At 39.2% G+C, this 23,643-nt stretch overlaps 3 protein-coding genes across 4 annotated transcripts in view; 1 reads left to right on the plus strand and 2 right to left on the minus strand.

Moving 5' to 3' along the window:
* Positions 1 to 568: 568 nt before the first annotated feature.
* Positions 569 to 14,885, minus strand: LOC128741934 (fumarate hydratase, mitochondrial-like). 2 transcript variants are annotated; one of them, XM_053838062.1, is made up of 4 exons: positions 14,600 to 14,885; positions 2,044 to 2,181; positions 982 to 1,987; positions 569 to 907 (listed from the first exon to the last, which is right to left on the minus strand). In XM_053838062.1, exons 1-4 carry the CDS (start codon positions 14,702 to 14,704, stop codon positions 645 to 647), a joined length of 1,512 nt encoding a protein of 503 aa, XP_053694037.1. In that variant the 5' UTR covers positions 14,705 to 14,885; the 3' UTR covers positions 569 to 644. The 2 variants fall into 2 exon arrangements, with proteins under 2 accessions (XP_053694037.1, XP_053694038.1); XM_053838063.1 differs by lacking the exon at positions 14,600 to 14,885 and adding an exon at positions 2,382 to 2,568.
* Positions 14,886 to 15,390: 505 nt separating this feature from the next.
* LOC128742297 (telomerase Cajal body protein 1 homolog) lies at positions 15,391 to 17,243 on the plus strand. Its single transcript, XM_053838626.1, has 2 exons — positions 15,391 to 16,817; positions 16,881 to 17,243. Exons 1-2 carry the CDS (start codon positions 15,492 to 15,494, stop codon positions 17,085 to 17,087), a joined length of 1,533 nt encoding a protein of 510 aa, XP_053694601.1. The 5' UTR covers positions 15,391 to 15,491; the 3' UTR covers positions 17,088 to 17,243.
* The window catches only part of LOC128742296 (WAS/WASL-interacting protein family member 1), a 62,551-nt gene continuing 56,009 nt past the window's right edge, over positions 17,102 to 23,643 (minus strand). Inside the window, exon 9 of the mRNA XM_053838625.1 lies at positions 17,102 to 17,866. The gene's annotated coding sequence lies outside the window, so the exon portion shown is untranslated. The remainder of the gene's footprint in view (positions 17,867 to 23,643) is intronic.

Here is a 23,643-nt window from a genome sequence, read left to right on the forward strand (position 1 = left end):
CCAAAAGACAGGCTGATTTGTAGAAATAATCAAATAAATAGAGGGAAATTACTTCCCGGGTTGTGTTGAACTGAATTTGAATCATTTGATTATGCAAGGCCTTCCAATTTAATAAACTTATTCAATAGCAACGATTTTCTCATATTTTACGATTGGTCCCGGTTGATTTTTCTGCATCCTGCATCTTATCCGCCGTCTGGCACCGAATTTGTTTACGGGCACTTACCCAGGTCTCTTTTTTCTTACCGTTACTAAACTAACAACACTTTGGCTTTTCATTTTTCTACTTCTGGTTTTCCATCCTCGTTTTCGATGGTTTGATTTCACACGATTCGTGGTGTTGAAAGTTTCAATTAAAAACCGAAAAAAACTCGACAGTAAACTTTTTCACGTTTGTTCGCACTCGCGGTTTACTTCGATCTCAAAAGGTGCACACAAATTTCGAACATGTAAAATGGTAGAGTTTGGGTACTTCAAACTTCGCATTCAAAATATTTAAACTCAACTCAATTTTTGGATGCCATTATGATTTTTCGAGTAGTAAATACACATGATATTAAATCTTCTCAATACTTTAGTAGCAAATTTCTTTCAGAAACAAAAAAATAATAATAATAAAACAAAAAAAAATACAAACAATACCTTTACTTCGGTCCGAGCATGTTCTCCGGGCGGACCCACTCGTTGAATTGCTGCTCGTTCAGATAGCCCAGCTTGAGTGCGGCCTGCTTCAGCGTGGTTCCCTCCTTGTGTGCCGTTTTGGCAATCTTAGCTGCCTTATCGTAGCCGATGTGAGGATTCAACGCCGTCACCAGCATCAGCGATTCGTTCATAATCTTGTCGATGTTTGCCCGGTTCGCCTGGATGCCGACCACGCAGTTCTTCGTGAAGGTGCGAGCACTGTCCGCTGTTGGGAAACAAAACAAAATCATGATAAATACTTACCTCTTACCTAGTCGGTAATTACAAACTGATACTTACAGAGCAATCGAATCGAACGCAGAACATTGGACACGACCAATGGCTTGAAAACGTTCAGTTCAAAGTGTCCATTCGAACCACCAACGGTAACGGCTATGTTGTTACCCATCACCTGGGCGCAAACCATGGTCATGGCTTCGCACTGAGTCGGGTTCACCTTTCCGGGCATGATCGAACTGCCCGGTTCGTTTTCGGGCAGACTCAGCTCACCCAACCCGCACCGAGGACCGGAACCAAGAAACCGGATATCGTTTGCAATCTTCATACAGCTGACGGCAATCGTGTTCAAACACCCGGAAACCTCCACCATCGCATCGCGAGCAGCCAGTGCTTCAAACTTGTTCGGGGCAGTGACGAACGGCAGTCCAGTGAGTTCGGAAATTTTGGCAGCACACTTTTCAGCGAATCCGATACGAGTGTTCAGGCCAGTTCCGACGGCCGTTCCACCCAGAGCGAGCATATAAACACGGGGCAGACAAGCTTCGATACGCTGCAGGGCAAACGTCATCTGCTGCACGTAGCCGCTGAATTCCTGTCCGAGGGTCAGCGGAACCGCATCCTGAGTGTGCGTACGACCGATCTTGATGATGTCTTTGAATTCATCTGATTTAGCTTTTAGGGCATCGTGTAAAATTTGAATGGCTGGCTTCAGATTGCCAGTCAGCTCCCGGGCAACGGAGATGTGAATCGCTGTCGGGAAGGTGTCGTTCGAGGATTGCGATTTGTTGACGTGATCGTTCGGATGAACCGGTGTCTTAGAACCTAGGGTTCCTCCAAGCAGCTCAATAGCCCGATTACTGATAACCTCGTTGACGTTCATATTGGTCTGCGTGCCGGAACCGGTTTGCCAAATGACCAGTGGAAAGTGATCGTCGTACAACTTTCCGGAAATAACGTCATCCGCTGCCTGGGAAATGGCATCGGCAACCTTCGGATCCAGTCCGTACTCCTTGTTGACGAGTGCGGCGGCTTTCTTCAGAATACCCATTGCTGTGATGACCGGTTGCTAGAAAACAATTAGTCATGAAAACTGATGTTTTTTCTACAGATTACCACGCATACCGGCATTCTCTCGGTAGGTCCACCGATGGGAAAGTTCATCGTTGAGCGCACGGTCTGGGCACCATAGTACTTATCGTTGGGAACCTTGAGCTCGCCGAACGTATCCGACTCGGTTCGGAATCCAACATCTTTGCTGGTCTGCGGTGTGTGCGAAGCAAAAAAAAAACACAAAAACGAAAGAAATCCAATTAATTCGTGGCACTCAAAGTGCGGCAGACACGTCACGTGTTATGCAATTGAGTCAAGAGAAGGCGGCTCAACAACATCCATCAAAAACAAGTTTCTGATAGTTTATTTTCGTCAAATTATTCGCTTTAGTCTCGAAGTCGAAGAATTACCATTTTAGCCGAGAGTGATAATGGATGAGTTTAACGAAAATCACCACAGGCAATTGACTACCAGATGACCTTTGCTAGAAGTAAACGATGACCGGCGAAACAAACTGGGTAACGAAAACAAAAAACACAGAAAAAAAATAAATTCAACGATCGCGATAGTCTACTGAATGTGGCAACGATCCTCTGGTGACTGCAAGCAACAAGACTGTTACAAGTAAAGTTATATTTCTTCTGTTCGATGGTCATATACTGAGCATAAAACACTGCCACTGCTATTCTGTTTCAGGCTGTATAGATCGATTCGATAATTGAATAAAGTGAAGCTAAAATAGGGTTAGTAACCCTAGTTCAACCAGACTACAAGCTTAAATGAACGTCATATGTCTGTCCAGCTTAAAAATAAGAGTCTCCTACGGAGAACAAATCTAACCCAACGTTGGAACTTGGAATAAATGCTTTTATTGGTAGTAAGGCAGTGATGTCATTATACTATATACTTATCACTGCATTATTTATAAGTAAAAAAACAACAAACACACACACCCTACAGAAACGAGCCTGCCTGTGAGGTGCAAAGTAGAAATAAAAAAAAACAATGAGCGACAACAAATGTGATGTGATACCGGTTTGATAATACTGACTTAATCTACACTTGCATCCAACCAACGTTGTTGTTCTGTGTTTCATTCCTAACAGGGCCTCGCGCAATACGCGATCTGGCGTTAATAATTATTAAAATGTTACATTCACAAAAGAATCCTTTTTAAAATTATCGTACGATATAGGCCGAATTATCCCAGAGTTTTAAGAAATATTGGATGCGGACATGCACCTTACTATGAATGAAAATTCACAAAAACTGAGGTCTCCTTTTTATGATAGATTTTTGATGAAAATGTACAAAATTTTTTTTCAGCAAACCAACAAAAATATAAAGTACCCGGAGTTTTTTTTATAATTCAAAATATGCAGTATTAGTTCAAAGCTTAGCTCAGGGAACACTCAAATGCGTATGTTTTTTAACCATTCTTTCAAGCGAAAAGCTGTCTAAGAATGCCATTATACAGGGTGTTAGGTAGCTTAGTGCAGATATTTCAGGGGGTGATGGAAGATTATATTTTACGAAAAAAATCTTTCTACGCATATGGCCAAATCTCAGTCGTTACAGAGTTATTCAACATTTTTAAATTAGCTCTGTTCTTATTCTTATGAATACCATCACAGCCACAATAAAGGATTCCTGGAAATAATTTTAATTATTTCTAATCATAGAAATACTTCAAATTATTTTCTTGTCTGTATTAACATTTACAAAATATCAAATATAGGTATATCATACATGAAATGAATCTTGTGTGAATAACTTATTCATACATAGATACATTTCTAAATTAATAGGGGGGAAGAAACGAAAACGTCTCGTACCAACCATCTCTGAGCAATTTTAACTTTGTTTTCGTTGGGAGTATCAATTGCTAATAAAGGTTAAGTGATACTCCGGACCCTCGAGGATGAACTTATGGCATTAACCACAAGCCAAGCTGCAATAGGCCAAGATTTTAGAGCTTTATTTCGCTCTCTGAAAATAGATAAATCATACGAGCTTTCAAAATTAGATAAATATAAGGCCTAAAATAAATATAAAAATTAATACAGCAAAAATGGTGCTTAGATTTTGAAGTTAATGCTTGAAAATCAAAAATAAAATAAACGATAAAATTACAGAACGATCTCACCGGCATTCCCTGTTTGTCCTCCTCCGTTTCGATAAGCTACGCAACACGATAGCAAATTCCTGGACCATATTAACGATTTCCTTTACTTGATTGAAACAATAAAAAAGCACAACTCAAAATGAGTTTATTTCTGCTTTGACTTTAGGCAACCACCAGATAGACCACTTCCGGAATGAACTTATCCAACATCCTGTTGGACACATGAATCCCTCTATTGCTGGCTTCCGATTATTCCCTGTTACAGCAGCTTCACTGCCTACCAGTGAGGCCCCGTTGCTACAACCATTTTTGGATGACTACTGCTTATGCAGGACCTTCAAATTCAACCGATTCACTAGTGACGACCTTTTTGTCTTTTTCGATCTGTCGATCCGCCCCAGTTTCCCTCTGGACCATTCTGCATTCTGCTTATCATCCAGTACCGGTCTTGAATGCCGGGCGTCCGCAGCTTGCGCCTAGCGCTCAATGTCTTTTTTACTTAATGCCACCAGTACTATCTTAAAACCACATAAGCGCACGTTATTCCGAAAACCTTTGTACTTAGTAACACTAAATTCACCTTTTCTGAGCACAAAGCACGTATTAATATTTGAAAGAAAAATCGTTTTTGGTAAAAAACGAAAAAAATATTGACATGAAACATTTTCACGTCCAGTCGCGAATCCGCCTGCCTAATGTTGAGGATCTTGATCTTGAGGAAGAACACAAATCACTGCAAATATGAGACAAAACACTTGATTTATGGAAAATGTATCGTATCACAATCAACCTTTATTCAAAAAACTTTTAGTTTTGCGTTATTAATGTTAATTTATTAATCGGAAAAATGCTCGCGAAAAAATATGACATCCACTCGCGAGGCCGGCTTACTACGATCTCAACATTTTTAAATTAGTTCTGGTACAAAAACTATGCTAGCTAGCTCAATTCGGTTACTTTACTTCGAAAGCTAAGAAAATTCAAGAAATTTAGTTCATTTCTAGAAGCAAAGAGCTTTGAATCTCAAGGCATTTGTTTCTCAAGGCATTTTTTTTAATTTCTCCTAAAAATGTGTGTTAAAACTGGTTGCTGTTATTCACCAATTTTAAGCTCTAGTACGGTTCTACAATTTGTTCATTGACGTAAAACGTCTGTCTCTTCTAGTTTCGTTGCAATTTCATTTTGAACGTATGGTTTTGGGTGTTGAATTAGTATCTGAAAAGTACACGAACTCATACATCACGCATAGCACACTAGATCAACGCGTGCGACGGACACGATTAGACACATATGGAAAACAGTTTCGAAACTGACTTCTCGAGTCTCTCTGGGACGATCGATATTTCGAAGAAAATCTCTCATACTGGGATCATACTCAACTGGGAATAATTTGGTGGAATCAGTTCTTTTGAAATGATCGGAACTCCATTGCCGTTGCACCATTATAACACATCCCTGCTTATATATAGGGATACCTCGATATAAGACAACCTCTTCATAAAACTACTTCGATATAAGACATTTTTTACCCCAATATAAGTCAAATTCCTTTGATATACATAGTTGAAAACGATACCAGAACTAATTTTCCATTCCAAAATCGGCACCATGAAGATGTTCATTATTTCAAAATCCATACCTATAAAAATGGATTTCAGTCTGTCTGTCTGTCCGTATGTTCCTTATAGACTCGGAAACTACTGAACCGATTGGCGTAAAAATTTGCATGTTGGGGTTTTTGGGAAGGTTCTTATGATAGTTAGAGACCCCTCCCCCTAACGCTCGTCTCCTATACAAATGAAACACAAATTTCTGCATAACTAGAGAACGTTTCTGGAGGCAAGAAAGCCTGATGGGATTATGCGAATAATGTGAAACTGGGATCTGAGAAGGGAGAGAGAGAGCGAAGTTTTTAGCCAGAAATTGTCTCGACTGAGTGTGTTCCTGTATGTCTGTGGTTTGGCACATACTTTGCCAAGTGTTCTTAAGTTCGTGTTTCCAGATTTGTTCTAGTCTGGCCGATGTAAACCTTCTCGCAATCGGGTCTGTCGTGTCCGTCGGTTATTTCCAACCGAGCCCTCCGGAATACGGAACAACGTCCGTCAAAGTCAACGTTCGTCCAAAAACTGACTTGTTTAGAGCATGCTATATCATGCCACAGTATGCGTAAGTCTCATATTGAACGATTCATTTCTATCCTTGTCTCTCATCGTTCGTATGACGGTATTCTTCCTATGCAAGGGGTTTCAGTTACACTCAAGTAAATAATTCAGTTTCATTAGATTTGTTTTACGCTGATTCATCTAACTCGGCTCGTTCCCTACATTCACCCCCTCCTCTACTCTTCTGATTAATTGACCAAAAAAAATCTTATGACCATCATCATTTTTGACATCCGCATCGTTTTAATCATTACCACTATCAATTTCGTCATTACCATTATAATTACCATTACCATCATCATAATAAAAATCGTTAACATAATTAAAATCGTTAACATAATTAAAATCATCAACATCATCAAAATGTTCAAAATCATCATTCACGCCATCGAAATAATTAAAATCAACATCTATATCAACATCTTTATCAAATAGTCATCATTATCTAAACCGTCAACATTATCCACGACTTCAAAATCATCAGCATCATCAAAATGATCAAAATGATTATCATCCAGGTCAACAAAACTAACATCATTGAAATAACCAAATCGTCAATATCGTCCACATATTTTTCGACATTACCATCATCATTTACGTCATTATCACTATCATTTTTATCGTCATCATTTTCTATCATCAATACTATCATTGTCGTCATTACCATTATCATTTTCGTTATTACCCTCATCATTTTCGTCATTACCATTGCTATTTTGGCATTACCATCGTCATTTTCGTTATTAGCATCGCTTTCGTTTCGTCTTTACAATCATCTCTTTCATCAGATTCGTCATTGCCATCATCATTTACTTCATTTCTATCTTTATATTCGTCATTACAGCCATCACATACGTCAGATTCGATATTACCATAATCATTTACCTCATTTTCATTATCACTTTAGTCATTATTATAATTATTTTCTTCATTGCAATCCTTACTTTCAATATCACAGTTTTGTCATTACCATAATTATTTCCGTCATTGCAATCATCATTTTCATTATCAACTCTCAGGGAAACCTTCGCACACAAGCGATTTTCTACAGGCCAGATCAAACTACGTATATCAGCGTGTTTCAGTAAACTATTCTATTTCTACCTTCCTAGAGGCACGCGAATCACACACGAAGCATATGCAAAAAGTAGCCCTCACAGAGGCAGCTAAAAGATATCAGGATCAGATTCGTGTTTTTCGACGAAGCATATGCAAAAAGTAGCCCTCACAGAGGCAGCTAAAAAAATAACCAGATGCATACAAGCATCTTTTCAACTTTCTCCGATGAACGTTTACCAGACACCGCTAATACGCCCATACCACCGTATTCCGAAAAGGCAGGCGCACACAAGCGAGTTACTAAAAGTCCCTCTCAGGGGAGCAATCGCATACAAACAAATTTGCACTGTCTTCCCAGAGGCGATCAAACTACGCATACCAGCGTGTTTCAGCACGCGAATCACACACAAAGCATATACAAAAAGTCGCCCTTACAGAAGCAGCTAAAAAATAACCAGATGCGCACAAGCATCTTTTCAACTTTCTCAGATGAACTTTGCCAGACGCTACTAATACGCGCACACCAGCGTATGCCAATAAAGTCTGGCGCACACAAGCGAGTTACTAAAAGTCCCACTCAGGGGAGCTTTCGTACACAAACGATTTCGCACAGCCTTCTCAGAGGCGATCAAACTACGCATACCAGCGTGTTTCAATAGACAATTCTGCCAAAGTCCCTCTCAGGGGAGCTATTGTACACAAATGATTTCGCACAGCCTTCTCAGAGGCGATCAAACAACGCATACCAGCGTGTTTCAGCACGCGAATCACACACAAAGCATATGCAAAAAGTCGCCCTTACAGAGGCAGCTAAAAAATAACCAGATGCGCACAAGCATCTTTTCAATTTTCTCAAATAGACCTTTGCCAGACGCCTAATTCGCGCACACCAGCGTATTCCAATAATAGTAAGACGCACTCAAGCGAGTTACAAAAATCCCTCTCAGGGGAGCTATCGTACACAAACGATTACGCACAGCCTTCCCAGAGGCGATCAAACTACGCATACCAGCGTGTTTCAGTAAACCATTCTGCCTTCCCGGAGGCACGCGAATCATAATCGCAAATCACACGCAAAAAATACGCATGTGCAAAAAGTCGCCCTCACAGAGGCAGTTCAAAAACCAGCCAGATGCGCACAAGCATCTTTTCAATTTTCTCAAATAGACCTTTGCCAGACGCCACTAATTCGCGCACACCAGCGTATTCCAATAATAGTAAGACGCACACAAGCGAGTTACTAAAAATCCCTCTCAGGGGAGCTATCGTACACAAACGATTTCGCACAGCCTTCCCAGAGGCGATCAAACTACGCATACCAGCGTGTTTCAGTAAACCATTCTGCCTTCCCGGAGGCACGCGAAGCATATGCCAAAAGTAGCCCTCACAGAGGCAGCTAAAAATAACCAGATGCGCACAAGCATCTTTTCAACTTTCTCAGATGGATGTTTGCCAGACGCCACTAATACGCGCACATCAGCGTATTCCAATCATTCCAATAGTCAGACGCGCTCAAGCGAGATGCTAAAAGTCCCTCTCAGGGGAGCTATCGCATACAAACAAATTTACGCTGCCTTCCCAGAGGCGATCAAACAACGCATACCAGCGTGTTTTAGTAAACTATTCTGCCTTCCCAGAGGCACGCGAATCATACACACAAGTATGTACAAAAAATAGTCCTCACAGAGGCAGTTCGGCAAACAACCAGATGCGCACAAGCATCTTTTAAATTTTCTGGAATAGGCGTTTACCAGACGCCACTATATATATTCAATTTACTATACTCACTATTTGGGAGCACTACGCCAATGTCGTGTCCGTCGGTTATTTCCAACCGAGCCCTCCGGAATACGGAACAACGTCCGTCAAAGTCAACGTTCGTCCAAAAACTGACTTGTTTAGAGCATGCTATATCATGCCACAGTATGCGTAAGTCTCATATTGAACGATTCATTTCTATCCTTGTCTCTCATCGTTCGTATGACGGTATTCTTCCTATGCAAGGGGTTTCAGTTACACTCAAGTAAATAATTCAGTTTCATTAGATTTGTTTTACGCTGATTCATCTAACTCGGCTCGTTCCCTACAGGGTCGTTAGTTGATCCCAACCTATTTTTGAGCTGGTTGTTTCGGCTCAATTCCAAATTTCCTCATTTTTCGACGGAGAGGGCGTGTAATGTTTCCGTCGTATTCTACTGCCACTCTCTTAAGTTCTGGTGTTAATGGTGTAAGTGTTGTGAGTGATTTTTTGTAGGCGTCTGTTCTTTTCTTGGAAATAATGTTCTAGATTGTCGTTTCTTTATATACGTCCAGTTTTGCAATTTCAAGAATGTGTGTTAATTGATTGTATGACATTTGCCCGAAAACCACTTGCCAGAAAATTATTTGCCAGAATGAACCTGTTCCCAGAAAACCCTTCCCCAGAACGAACCATTTCCCAGAAAACCATTCCCCAGAATGAACCATTTCCCAGAAAATCATTCCCCAGAATGGACCATTTCCCAGAAAATTATACTCTGTCTCCCAGGAAACTTCACCAGAATGGACCATACCCCAAAATACATGTATTTGCATGAACTTACCAGAAATTTGAAACAATGAAGCGTTTTATTGGTTATTGACTCTTTTTTTTGTATGTCAGAAGGGCATTGGGTTAAAAGACCACTGCGACAGTCTTAATGATCGTCTTTTATGGCAGGCCCCGATTGCTGTACACAGTTTACGTACCGCTCATACCCATTGATGGAGTTGAGGGGGATAGTTGTGATCCTGTGCCCCAATTTGGTACTACATGGTTTATAAAGCCAATGACCGTTTTGGGATTAAGGCTCTATACGTGATATGGAGTAAGAAGGAAACTTTCGAAGAAGAGTACTTTGTTTCCGTAAGTTCCTTTAGTTTTACCGTGAACATGCGGAAACAAGACATGTATTACTGAAATGTCAAAAATGCCGTTCAAATGTTACGAACATGTCCGCCATTATGGCTCGTAAAAAGCTGGATAAATGGATCAAGTGTATGATGAATACTTGAAACAAAAATGTTTCATGCTGTCTAGTTTTCGAATAATTCTCTATTAACTGTTTCCCGAAAATCAGCTTGAAGTAATTTGGGTTTAACTATTACTGTTCGGAAACTGCGACAGCATGTTCGGCCTACTTATTGAGCATATGCTGTCCTTACTCGCTATCGCTCGTTCGGACTCAACTAAGGGATAACCCCTACTAGTCAGTAAACCTAGGAAAATGCTTGCACCTAAATTGAGGTGATCTCTGCGGGGGGGCTGCCCCCCCCGCAGTGGCCGGCGCTTCCGACGGCGGGTCGCCGGCGAACACTCGCGGCCTACGGCCGTCTCGCCCTGAATCATCTAGGGAACACTTGCTACTAAGACGGTAAAACACCTTGTAATGAGCATAACTTATTTGCATTTAAGGGAAAGAAAAAAGGATTTGTAGTACAAGTAATATATTCACCTTTATTTATGTTTACGACCGTATTCTGCATTCGTACGAATAGTTTGTTTCGAACGAATCGGGAAGCAATATTCTCATATTCGAATGAGGCGTTCGGAACGTTCAAAAGGAAGAGGCGTTCGAACGTTCGAATTGATTCGAACGAAAACAAGAGTAAGAATCGGCTTAACTTTCGAACGAATGTCATTCGAACAAGAAACAAGAATAAGGCTGATTTTCTTTTATGTATGGCCAGGTAAAATCCAATGTCCCGCTAACCAATGCAAATAAATACCATAATAAACCATAGACCATAAGCAGTAGATCTTGAGAAATGCTTTTTTCTTTCCTTCGTTATCCCATATCCTACTTAAACGCAAAAGATTAACTTTGAATTGTGTTTATGACGGTCAATGTTAACCTTAATAATATATTCTTATTAATGTATATTATTCGAGAAAAGTTTTCAGGAAAAATATAATTTCGGGAAAGAAAATATCGGGAAAACGGGGTAAAGAGATGGAACAGTCTATTCGGGAGAGTTGTACTACGCGTAACGCTGCTATATAGACGGTAGGATCGTTACACTAGCTCCGTAATTAGCCTGTACCCCAATTACCGATTGCGGAATCTGTCGATAAAGAACGGTCAAGTCTTATAAAGTTTGTAATCTAAGGCTTTGCTTTGTACTACGCGTAAAGGTCTTTTGGGAAAATAGTATACTCTGGAAAATAGAAAATCGTTTTCGAGGAAAAGTCGTACGACTCTTCTGCAGATTGATATATTCCGCAAGATGGTTTTCACCAAAATGCGAAAAATGGTTCCATTTATTAAATTTTTTGGAGAATAATCTATTCTGGGAAATGGTTTTCTGGCGAATAGTACATTCTGGGAAAAATCTTTCTAGGGAATGGTATATTCTGGGAAAAATTTTTCTGGGAAATGCTACTTTCTGGGGAATGGTTTTCGGGCAAATTGTATTCTGGCAAAAAAATTCTGGGGGATGGTTTTCGGGCAAATGTCATACAACCGTGTTAATTCTTTGTTTCCCTAGCTCACTTAACAGTAATGTTTCCATCCTATGTATCATGAGATGGAAAGCTGCCATTTTGTGTTGGCGGGAGTGGTCAGATGAGCTAGGTATAACTCGTTTGGTGTTCGTTGGTATCCTGTAAATTTCAATTTCTTTCCAGTAGTAAAAGTAAAATGCGCAAATATTACTGTTTTAGTAAAATGGTCATAACTTCTACAATTTTCAACCGATTGTTATCATTAACCCCATAATTTTTTTGTTTTTTATCGGCCTTTAAGACCCAAATTAAATGAAATTTTTGAAATGCGTTAATCTGGTTTAAAACCTTTGATACAGTTGAAATTATTCCAAAAAAATGCGTTTTTTTTTGTTTTGTTGTGAACAAATTCTCAAATATCTACAGTACTATTATTCTTACAGAAAAATGAAGTTCAACTAATCGATAGCAAATTTTCTCCTCTTTAATATGAAAAAAAAAAGATTTGAAATTGGTGCACCGCACCCGGAGAAATTTAAGTTCATATGCATGTACTTTTTTTCTTTAAGCAAAATTTCAACTTTATTGCATATCTCAAAAACTATCCTACTTTAAATTTTTCTGACCATATTTTCGGATTCAGCGACCAATTTTACATGAAAAACCACCTTCAGCTTACTGAGTTCATAAATGCTGTTAACTAGTGTTATTATTAAAAAAAAGAATTTGCGTAGGACTCGCTGCCAGGTGCAATAATCTGTGGGCTGTTCATTCATTACTACCTTTATGATGCACACAAGTGATTTTCAAAAGAAAGCTCTGTCTCAGAAATTGCAGGCGTTGTACTTATGAACACCCTTCCACGTATTTTCATAGCCATCATTACATTCAATGAAGAATTGAATCAATATTTCGCTCTTCTCTTAAACATTCACTTAAACAATGGCACTCACAGATTCTTATAAACATACATATGCCAGAAATGCAGTTTACATTAGTCTTTGATCTAATGCTCTGATATAGTCCTACGTCACCCTTTCGCACAACCCCTAGGGCTGTATACCTTATAGTTTTTAGCATGAAGCACTGCTCAGCGAACTGGCTAACCGACTTTTGGTCAACCTTCATCAGCTGTTCGACGATCTTTCCAAACATATTGCGCTGGCGTAACCTGCATGCTTGCGTTGAAAAGCCGTTGTTCTGATATTAAAGTATACGCAAAATTTTCTCGTTCGTGGTGCTGAAATTTACCTGGAAGTACCCAATGAAGGTATGAGCCTTCGGCAGGTCCTGGGCAAGTAGTTGAAAGCCACATTGAAAGTTCCACATGTTCCATGGAATGAGAGTAGACGCCGTTTATTCAGGTCTGTTAACCGTGTTCTGGTCAGAACAAACCAGTGTCATCTGTCAAGTAACCATTCTCGATTTGACAACTCCAGAACTTGGGCCTAATGTCTGAAGATACCTGGTAAGCTATGCGATCCAGAAGAACAGATGTCGGACAGTCTACGATTGATTCGTAGTGACTTGGGCAACTGGGTAATTAGCTGTAGTTATGGCAACGTAGAAAGCCTCGACTATTTCCCTATATGTAACATCAGAACAGTATTGCCAACCAGTCTTTACGAATGCCTGGCAAACGAGGATAAAAATGTCTGGAAAAAATCTGGCAACCATTTGGTCTGGTAGAAAGACAATTTTGGGAAGCATTTTTTTGTCTGGCTAGACATCAGAAAGTCGGGAAGATCCAGAAAAAGGTTGTCAACGCTGCACACGAGGATGGGTTTGATGCCCTAAAATTCTCGCAGGGTAGGTTGCGTGGTCTCTTTTTATCCCTACCGTGACAGTTAATTTTTCCCAATATATCAATATAGTTGTTAAAATATTATCAGAACGTGCGAGGACCTTGAACGAAGCTTGCCGCATTCTATTCCCGCTGCTATAGCACGACTGCTTTACACTACGATTACATCGATAAAAACAAAATATTAACTAGCATTATTTAAAAGTAATAAGGATGAGGAATGAACAGATGATGACATCCGTTTGTCCGCTTCCAGGCAGACACTGTAGGGCCTGGAAACGGAAAAAGCATAACTCGAGGAAAATGGATTGCTGGCGACGGACTGGAAACAATGAAAATAACACGTTGACGTGCGGGAAAATTGACGAGTACGGAATTGAGTTCGTTCAATTTTTAGTGAGCCGTTCATCAACCGATTGATTTATTGACAGACCGATCGAAACGTTGAATTTTCCACTAAAAAAGTAAGGAACTTGCAGACGATTACCTATTAATTCGTTTTCATTTTTGACAGCAGCAACCACAATTTTAATTCGATAGTCAAAAATCGTAAGCTCGAGGATACTAACCGGCTTTCGTTTTTTATGTAAAGGCGATCCGTTGTCTAATTGATTCACTAACGGGAAACTGTGACTGTCATTTGCCTCCAACATATTTGAATGTTATAATGCAAATAAAAACTTGCTTAAAATGGTAATTTCGATAATTCGCTCTAAAAAATAAAAGCAGCCGAAAGCAAACAAATAAATGTAGGTACTGTCAAATAATACTCTACAAAACAACAGATGAGTCAAATTGCATTTCAAGACTGTTATTGTTGGAAATCAGCGTTTTGGATGATTTGAGCGTTTAGCGTGAATAGTTTCACGAAAAAATTTCTTGCTTCAATGAACATTAGAATAATTTTCCGCATTTTCCTTCCTCGACCTGGTGGATTATGTAATTATTCAGCTAAAATTTATCTCAGCCAACCTGACTGAGTGAGCGGGGAACGAACAGAAGAGACCTTGAATTACCTTAGCTGTGGTGGACAGCGCCCGGACCTGGGCAGCAGCTATCAGCTTCAGCTGTTGCTGTCCTCGTAGCACGGCTCGGGTCAGATGAAACATTCTGCAAGCCATTTCTCTTATGCTTTTGTACTATCACGATCACGACACGCACGGCACCCCGGTCTTGAGAAGAAAACTTTCGACACTCTGTATCCGCTCCCTACTTTGCACACTTGCACAGCACAGACGTCAATGGATAACGTTGGATTGCGTTTGTTTTGGGAACTCGTCGTTGATGCACAGAGCGGAATACAGCAGATTATGCTGCCGTGTTGATGTGGTTGATGTCGACAATGAACTTTCACAACAGTCGATATTCTTCGCGTCAAAAGCAGAGATGCCAGAAATATCGAAATAGCAGCAAACTCGAATGTGAAACCAACAAAAATCACAAAAATGCCATTTCTGTTTATGAAGAGACTGCTGAAGTGGCAGAAATATCTATACTTTAAAAATATGACAGCTACTTTCCAGAAAACATTTACTAAAACTAATACAAAATTTTTAAAATAGTAAAAAAATGCATTTGGTAAATGGTAATTATAATAATAATCCGATAAATCCGTGTGTCTGGTATTTTTGCTGGTGGGTGGGAATGGAAAGTCGTGAAAGCGCTTTGGCTGGGTGATGTTTGCAAGCTTTTGTAGGGGCAGTCGGGGCTTTGTTGTTCGTGTATTTTGACATTTCTCGATGTCAAATTCTGCCGGACTGCCGGACTCGCCGGAGTAGATAATCAAAACACATGGAGGCATAAGTTTGTTTATGAATTTTGTACAGAAAAATTCAATATTGACTCAGTTTTAACTCATGGTGAAAAAGAGTATTAACGTTTTCATTACATTTCAAGAAATTATAAATCATGGAACAGACGGAGAAGGATGAACCAAACTGGGATGAAAAACAAGTAGAAAGTATGTCGGATAATTTAGATATACAAATGGAAGTAACGAACGATATCCTGCCCATCGTTGAAAGTTCGAATCAGGAGGATGTGGTGGAACGACAAAAAGAAATGGCCATTGAGGAGACGCTGTTGAACGTTGCTGACAGTGGACCGAATTCTCCCTTAGCCGAGGATGAAGAAGTGTTGTTAGAAGAAAATAAAGCGACCGTTGACGAAGGTACAGAACTCTTAGAACACAAGGATAATCTCACAAATGGCACAATCGAAGATGCGAACCCTCCTCCTCCTGCGGAAATTATGGACTATGAGATCGACATGGAAACAAAATCGGCAACCTACGAGCAGGATTTCTTTCAAGCGCTGACGGCATGCGAGGTTGGGCGATGTTCTTGGGACAGAGCGGAGAAACAAAACTACGTTCGCGGTTGTCTCTGGTCACCGGATGGAACCTGTGTGCTGGCTGCCGTTAACGGCGATGGAATGCACGTACTCGAGCTTCCGGCTGACATGTACGAGGCGCAACAGATCTCTACGGAACGACCAGTACAGCTGCTAGATTCGGCGGTGCACGTTCGTGAAACAACGCTGGTTTACGACTATAAATGGTATCCCGGGATGCAAAGTTCGATGCCAGAAACCAGCGTTTGGATTGCCTCCCGGCAGCATGAACCGATCCAAATGTGGGACGCTTATACCGGCAAGCTTCGGTGTTCGTACAAAGGCTACAATGCGGTGGACGAGGTGGAAGCTGCTTTGAGTATCACCTGGTCCTTGGATGGAGGTTTCATTTTCGGTGGCTACAAAAAAAGTATCAAAATGTTCGACGTCAAAACACCGGGACGGGAAATTTCCTCGTTCCCTACCAAAGTGACTGCTTCCTGTATGACAATGTGTTCACCCCTTCCTAATCTGCTGATTTTTGGCTCCTGGAGTCGTTCGATCACGGCGCTGGCAACGAATAGCAATCAGACGACCATTCCGGTGGGTAACAACTCGCGCGAGTGCAGTCACAATGCGGGTGTCACCTGGTTGCGGTTTATTCCGCGAACGAATCTGTTCGTTTCCGGCGGTCGAAAGGATCCAAAACTGCTAGTGTGGGATATCCGAAGGTTGGATAGGCCGTACCACGTGCTGCAGCGAACCTGCGACACCAATCAGCGGGTGTACTTTGATAGCTCGCCGTACGGCGAGTGGGTGGTTACCGGAAATACCGACGGAGTTGTTCGCGCTTGGAACTTGATGGATGTTGAGACGGAGCGGAAAACCTACCGCCAATATAATGTGGGTTTTTTTTTGTTGAGCAACAATTGATTCGTTCAGATAATATTTGGTTTTCTTTTACAGTTTCCCTTACATCGAGATTGCTGTAATGGAGTGGCTTTCCATCCGTTTAAGCCCATTATTGCGACCGCAAGCGGTCAGCATCACTTTCCGCCGGCTGAGGAGTTTAGCGAAGAGCAAACGCTGCCGAGTGACGCGGGGCAAAGTAACAAAGTGGAAAACTCACTAACCATGTGGTGGGTTGGTGCGGTGAATGTTTCGGAACAGTAAAGTGTAGGTTTACTCTTTTAGTGTAATACATTTTTCTTTCCTTCTCTCCGACTTCGAATTAGTTTAAAATCTTCATGATTCAGTTAATAAAGTAGAAGGATTAAATATTGCGTAATATGTACAAAATAACAATAAAATTAATAAAGAATATTTCTTTACGAGTAACGATTTTTAAACCTTTTTTTTCCTTCGCGTTGCGACACTCACTTTGAAAGAGCTTTGTCAACATTATTTTCAGGTTTTTTTTGTTAATAGAACTTCCTAGATTGTGTAATTATTGTTTTGTTGCCTTTCTTCTTTTCGATTAACCCTAGTTCATGCACTTTTTTGTTATATTTTTTTTCCCTACAACGGGGGTAAAAGTGTTCCCCTAAATATGTTTCTGGTTTTGTTTTTTATTTGCCTACAGAAAAGTCAGAACCATTCATAGGTTAGTAGTAATTGGTGTCCTAGAGCAACGCATATATTTACAGACGTTTAAACTTTCACGAGGATTTTTTGGAAACAGTGTTTCGGATATTACGGTTGGTAGACGATTAATAATACACTGCTGCTGCTGCTGCTGCTGCTAGCGGGTTTGTTTGTTCCTTGTTGCCTATTAAGTCTGTTGTGAACTTTGATATGATGATCATCATGTAGTAGTTTAAATATAACGTTTATTTGCTTTGCTAGTTCCGATAACTTGATTTCTGTTTTGCACTGCAACGCAGTAATTAGTTGAGCGATGTGTGTGTTGTGGCTAAACTGAGAGCCTATATTATTATGCAGGGGGTTTTGGACTGCAAAAGACAAAATAAGTGAAAGCAAATTTGAGTCAAATGTGATACATGTTTTTTCCTAAAAGCTATTCTTTTATGAAGTAAAATAAAACTGGCATGTCTTTGCATAAGGCACTTACAGCACCTTCTGTTTGAAGTTTCAATGTACATTTCCTAATTCTCACGTTTTTCTTTCTTAAATGGGAACGCTCTCTCCAATTCTTCTCTAGTTTTCTTTTACCATTAGCAAATTTTGTTTTCTTCATTTGCCTTTTCGATTTTTGTGGGATTCGAGTCATTGATATCATAGTAGTCAATGAGTTGATTGGATGACTTCAATAAAACAACACCGACGTTAACAACACAACACATAACAATGATGCACACAGCATGACTACGACGCTAACAAAGCAACCGCAGGTTGTTTTGGAAAATTGGAGCATTCAACCTCGAACAGCGAAACAGTCGACAAGACTGAAGAAGAACTGACCCTAACAGGTAGGAGCAGATTCCACAAATTTTTTTCCTATTTTTTATTTAAATTTTCAATGTTTCTTTTCTACTTCTTTTCTCTTTCTCATGCCATTCTCCCTTTCCCTGTTCCGTTTACCTTTCTTATTGCCCTTTCGCGTTTCCTTCTCCTATTCCTTTATCATATTTCTTTTTCTCATTTACTATTCTCTATTTCTCATTGCGTTTTCCCATTTACCTTTCCTATTTTGGTTTTCTATTTTTATTACCCATTTACTTTGCTTTTTCCTTATGATGTTTTGCCTTTCCATTTCCCATTCCTATTTTTATTTCCCTTTCGCTTTTCGTTTCCTTATTTATAACTACCCTTGTTCAATTTTCCGTCCAATTCCTTTTTCTAATTTTCCTTTCTCGTTTCCTTTTTTAATTTCCCTGAACTTTATTTCCGCTTGCTATATTTCTTTTGACGTAGGACTACGTCTTTGATTTCTATTCTATCTATATGAGGGTGCACTTTAGAAAAACGTTTGCACGCGTATAACTCAATCATCCGTCAATAGATTCTAGATATATTGGTATCAATCGATTGGAAATTTCTCAAAAAATCCATTACAACACAGTAGATCGCATGTTTCCCTAACAGACGTTTAGTAATTGAGAAAATATTAGACGACTATTCATCATTTCATTATTTTCGCCTTCCCACATCAATGCTTCCCTAGCACGGATGACACAAATATGTAGGAGATGAGCTTTGGGTTAAGCTCCCTTATGATTGTATCTAATTTACGTCCCATACAATACGATCGAAAATTGTTGAGCTTCAGCTGTTGCTGCTTGCCCGGATAAGGCAACAAAGACATCCAAATTCAGCAAGCGAGACGCCAGCGAGCGATATGGTTTTGGCTGCAATGCCTTTTGCTGCGCATCGTCATTCGGTCAGCGGCTTTGGTAGGTGACATATCGGCAGGCAGCTTTCGAGTCACATACGTGGCTTCATTCTAAAGGTTCCAAACCGTCCTTTTTAGGACGAACGAATTCATTTATGAAGAGATACAAATTTTCTTTACGAATCGTAATTAAATTTCTAAATGTATCTGTTTTGTTAGATCATGAAGAACTTTCTTCTGATTAGATCTTCGAAACGTTAAATTTGTGGCGGTGAACCCGTGTCCAAAGAGAATTGCTACTAATTGTGTTACACAAATTTATCTAAACGATCATAAACAAAAAAGTCTATCCTTATTACAGATCCCACCAGTAGCGTTTGTCCGGTAAACAATATTCCCAATAGTGTGAATCCTCACACCAATAACCCATCTAAAGGACGAGAGTTAACAATGGGCATCACGAGTCAGAAATTTGAGAATTCAATATTAACAAACGGACCTTTCCAGGTCCGCAATTTAAGTTATCTGAAGAGTTGAAATTACGAATTTTTCACATGGCAGCAGAACACAATCCTTTAATGCGCAATTTGGGCATCTATACAAAAATCCCTTTTATAATTGGGAGACGAATTGCTCTACATTCGTAGTCCTACGTCAAGCCTGCGCTTAAGGCACTAGGCATGGACCCTTGTACTTTTTTAGTTTCATTTCCAGCTTTCTTCTTAATTGTGCTTTCTGGCTTCGTTTTCCATTCACATTTCCGATTGAGTTTTACTATTTCCACGGGCGAGAATCGGGCGAGAAGTCAACGTTGTTGTCTACCCTCACGCGAGTGAGTATGAGAAGCATAGCATTCAACGCTCCCCCAACAGCCACCCCCAGTACAAGTTTGGGTTTTATTACACTCTTATGATGGTATTTAAGACCAAAATTGGTCTTAAATGTTGCAATAAGAGTACGATAAAACTCACATTGTTGCTTGGGACCGGTTGCTGTGTGCAGACATTCTGCTACCTACACACTCGTGCACGTACATCCTCACATCATGCTCCTGCCTGACCGTAGCTGTTTGCTAAACACACTCTCGCAAAAACTCGTCGCAATGTATGTATTAGTACAAAAAAGAGTCCGAAAGGGACGCTTATGCCGCACCGTGGGATGAAACCCAAATCTAGGTGGACAAAAGTAATTACGTTAAAACCGTTAGTCCTAGGTAAATAGTATGTTCTGAGTAAATTTGTTATTTTAACTTCCGCATTTTTTGGTGTATATGACGTTAGGGTGACCATCATAGTAAGCGAGTGCAGAACATAAAGTTTTTTATGGCTTAAGTTAGCTGAACATTAAGTTTTGAGTAACTTTGCTAAAGAAATGAAAGTTCTATCTCTTATAGTTGATGAGCTAGAGCTATCTAATGGTTTTTGGTCGGGGTGGACCTAAAAATTCCATTTTTTTCTTTAAATCTTCTTTCGTGCTAATTTCACACAAATCATGCCTTCTGGGCACTTTCACATGCATGGAAAACGCACATTTTGCTTGAAGGAGTTAAGTTGCTATCTCTTTCGGTTCCGGAGCTACAGGCATTTTTTTCTAAAAAAATATGGTTTTTCAAATGCTAATATAACGTAAAAACTGCTCAAAAGCAGCATGTCAAATCTTGTATAGATGTTTAGCAAAAGTTACCATTTTACTTACCAAAATCACAATTTTTACGTAAATAGAATGGATTAAAAAACGAAAATCAGCTAACCTAAGCCATAAAAAAGTTTATATTTTGCACTCGCTTACTATGATGGTCATCCTAATGTCATGTACACCAAAAAATGCGGAAGTTAAGATAACAAATTTACATACCTATATGCCTAAGACAATCCACCTAGATTTGGATTTCATCCCACAGTGTACCGGCGCGTTCGTTAGAATGAGTACGCGTGTGTGAGAAAATAGGATCACACGAGTGGAGTGTGGGCTTCGCAACACTGCTTCCCAGCTTGTTGTTCTATTGCAAAAGGCAGAAATTTTCATGAAATTTTGATACCCAGCGGCCCATCTTGTACAATAATTTAGAAAAACTTCCAAATAGTAAGGGGAAATGGGAAAAGAAAATAAGAACTAGGATAGGGAAATCGGAAGGGGAAATATCAAAATTAGGCATTAGCTAAGCTAATGGTAAACAGAAATAGGGAGAACTAAAAAACTAAATGAACAGAACTAGGACAGGAAAATCACTAAAGGAAATGGAAAATAAAAATAAAAAAGGAGAACTAGAAAAAGAATAGAAGATTGATGGGAAATAAAATATGTGAAATAAGAAAAAATCGAAAAAAGAAACAAAAAAATAGGAAAGAAAAGGAAAAGTTATCACTTTTGGAAAAGGAAAAGGTAAATGAGAAAGGAAAACAAGAAAAGTAGAAAAAGAAAACGGGAGAAGAAAAAGGGCAAGAAAGGAGAAAAAAAACTAAAAAAAAGAATTGGAAAGGAAAATGGGAAAACATGAGAACGGTAATTAGAAAAATAAATAGGAAAGTGGAATAGAAAATGGGGAAAAAGATATAATATAATATAATAGTATAATAGTAAAAGTAATAGAAAAGAGAACTGAGAAAGGGAAAAGAAGAAGGGACATAAAAATAAATACAGGGTGGACACACAACTTCTTGAAAAAATCCCGACTTTTTCCCGATAGGAAGCGACATTTTCCCGACGAATTTTTGTTCGTTTTTCAGTTATAGTTCAGTTAAGTTTACATAAGTATAGAAGAATCTAACTTGCTGGACATGGCTCTAGTTCTCCATCTATTCACTCAGATCAATTCTACGGAATTTATAACTGAGAGCAATTGTCGATAAATTGCCGATTTAGAGCAATATTCGATAAATTCCCGACTTTTTCCCGACAAGATAGGAACGATAAATAAGAAAGCAAAGAGAAATCGGAAAAGGCAATGAGAAATGGAAAAGGGAAGCGTGAAATGAAAGTAGGAAATAATACGAAAGCAAATGGAAATGATAAAGGAAGGTAACAGGACTGGAAATCAAGAAAGAGAAACAGGCAAGTGACATGAAAAAAGAAATAGAGAAAGGAAGGGGAAAAAGAAAATAAGAAAAATAATATGGATCATTCCATGCGAAGTGACTGAGAGAAATTTCAAGCGTGTATTCGACCTTCTAGGAAAAACGAAAATCGTGCGTTTGGTTTCGGTTGGACTGGGTGGAAATGAGAACGGAAAAAAAACAAGAACTAGAAAAAGAACAGGAGAGTGATGGGAAATAAGAAGAAATCGAAAAAATAAACAAGAGAAATAGGATACCAAATGAAAAGTTAAAAATGGAAACGGGAAAGGTAAGGCAATTACAAATATTTTATATTTATATTACAAAGTTTTTGTCCTTCCAATGCTGGACAACTGCAGGGTGGGGGGGGGGTGGTGGTCCGAAAAAAACAGAGATTTTTTTAATCCCGCAAAAAAATTGAGGTTTTCAGAAATTTTTACTTAAAGTTTCATCGTAAAACCCATGCAAAACCCTTCCAAAATAAAGTCAAAATCGAAAGATTTTTTTTGCGGATTTTCGGAAATTACATTATTTGTACTTCCACTTTTGTTTCGTGCTTGAAGCGTTAACACTCCGTACACTCATTTTTTCAGTCCTTTAGGCAGTAAAACCCACAGATAATTGATTTTATATAAAAAAAATTAACTCAAGTTTAACAATTTTTTTGCCTCTCGATTTTTAAAGTTAATTTTGAAGGGCGGGGGGACAAAACCTTTAAAAATAATTTGCAATGGCCTAAATGAAATAAGAAATCAAGAGAAGTATAAAAAGGAAATGGGAATAGAAAAAGTGCAATGAAGTGAGAAAGAAAAACAAAAAAGAGCAATGCGGAAAAAATGAGAAAGAAAAAGGGACATAAAAATAAATAAAAAAAGAAAATCACTCAGGGCAATGTGGGATGCGGAAAAATAGAAATGGGAAATGAGGAAAAGAAACAGGAAAAAATAGAAGAGAATGCAAAATAAGATAACGAAATATGATAGGAAATGGGAGAAGCAAAGGCGAAAAAATAAGAAAAAGAAGAAAAAAGAAAGAGAAATGTGGAGATCAAAAAGAGAAACAGGAAAGAGGAATGAGAAAAATAAAGAATGCAAAAAGGGGAATGAGGAAAGGAAATAGCAAAAAGAAACGATGAATGAAATTCGAAAAATTAACAGGAAAGTGCAATGACAAATGGACAACAGACAAGGAAATAGGAAAGAGGGTAGCAATAAGGGCAAATGAAAGAGCAAAATAAGAAGGCAAATAAAAACAAAAAATGGCAAATAAACAAACAAGAACAAAGTAAAACAGAGAATTAAGGAAGGAAAAAGGGAAAAGATGAGAAAGGGAACTAAAAAATAGGAAAATAAAATGGAAGTAGCGAAAAAGGAAACAGATCGTT

This window comes from Sabethes cyaneus, chromosome 3 (genome assembly GCF_943734655.1).
Source record: "Sabethes cyaneus chromosome 3, idSabCyanKW18_F2, whole genome shotgun sequence".
Classification (NCBI taxonomy): domain Eukaryota; kingdom Metazoa; phylum Arthropoda; class Insecta; order Diptera; family Culicidae; genus Sabethes; species Sabethes cyaneus.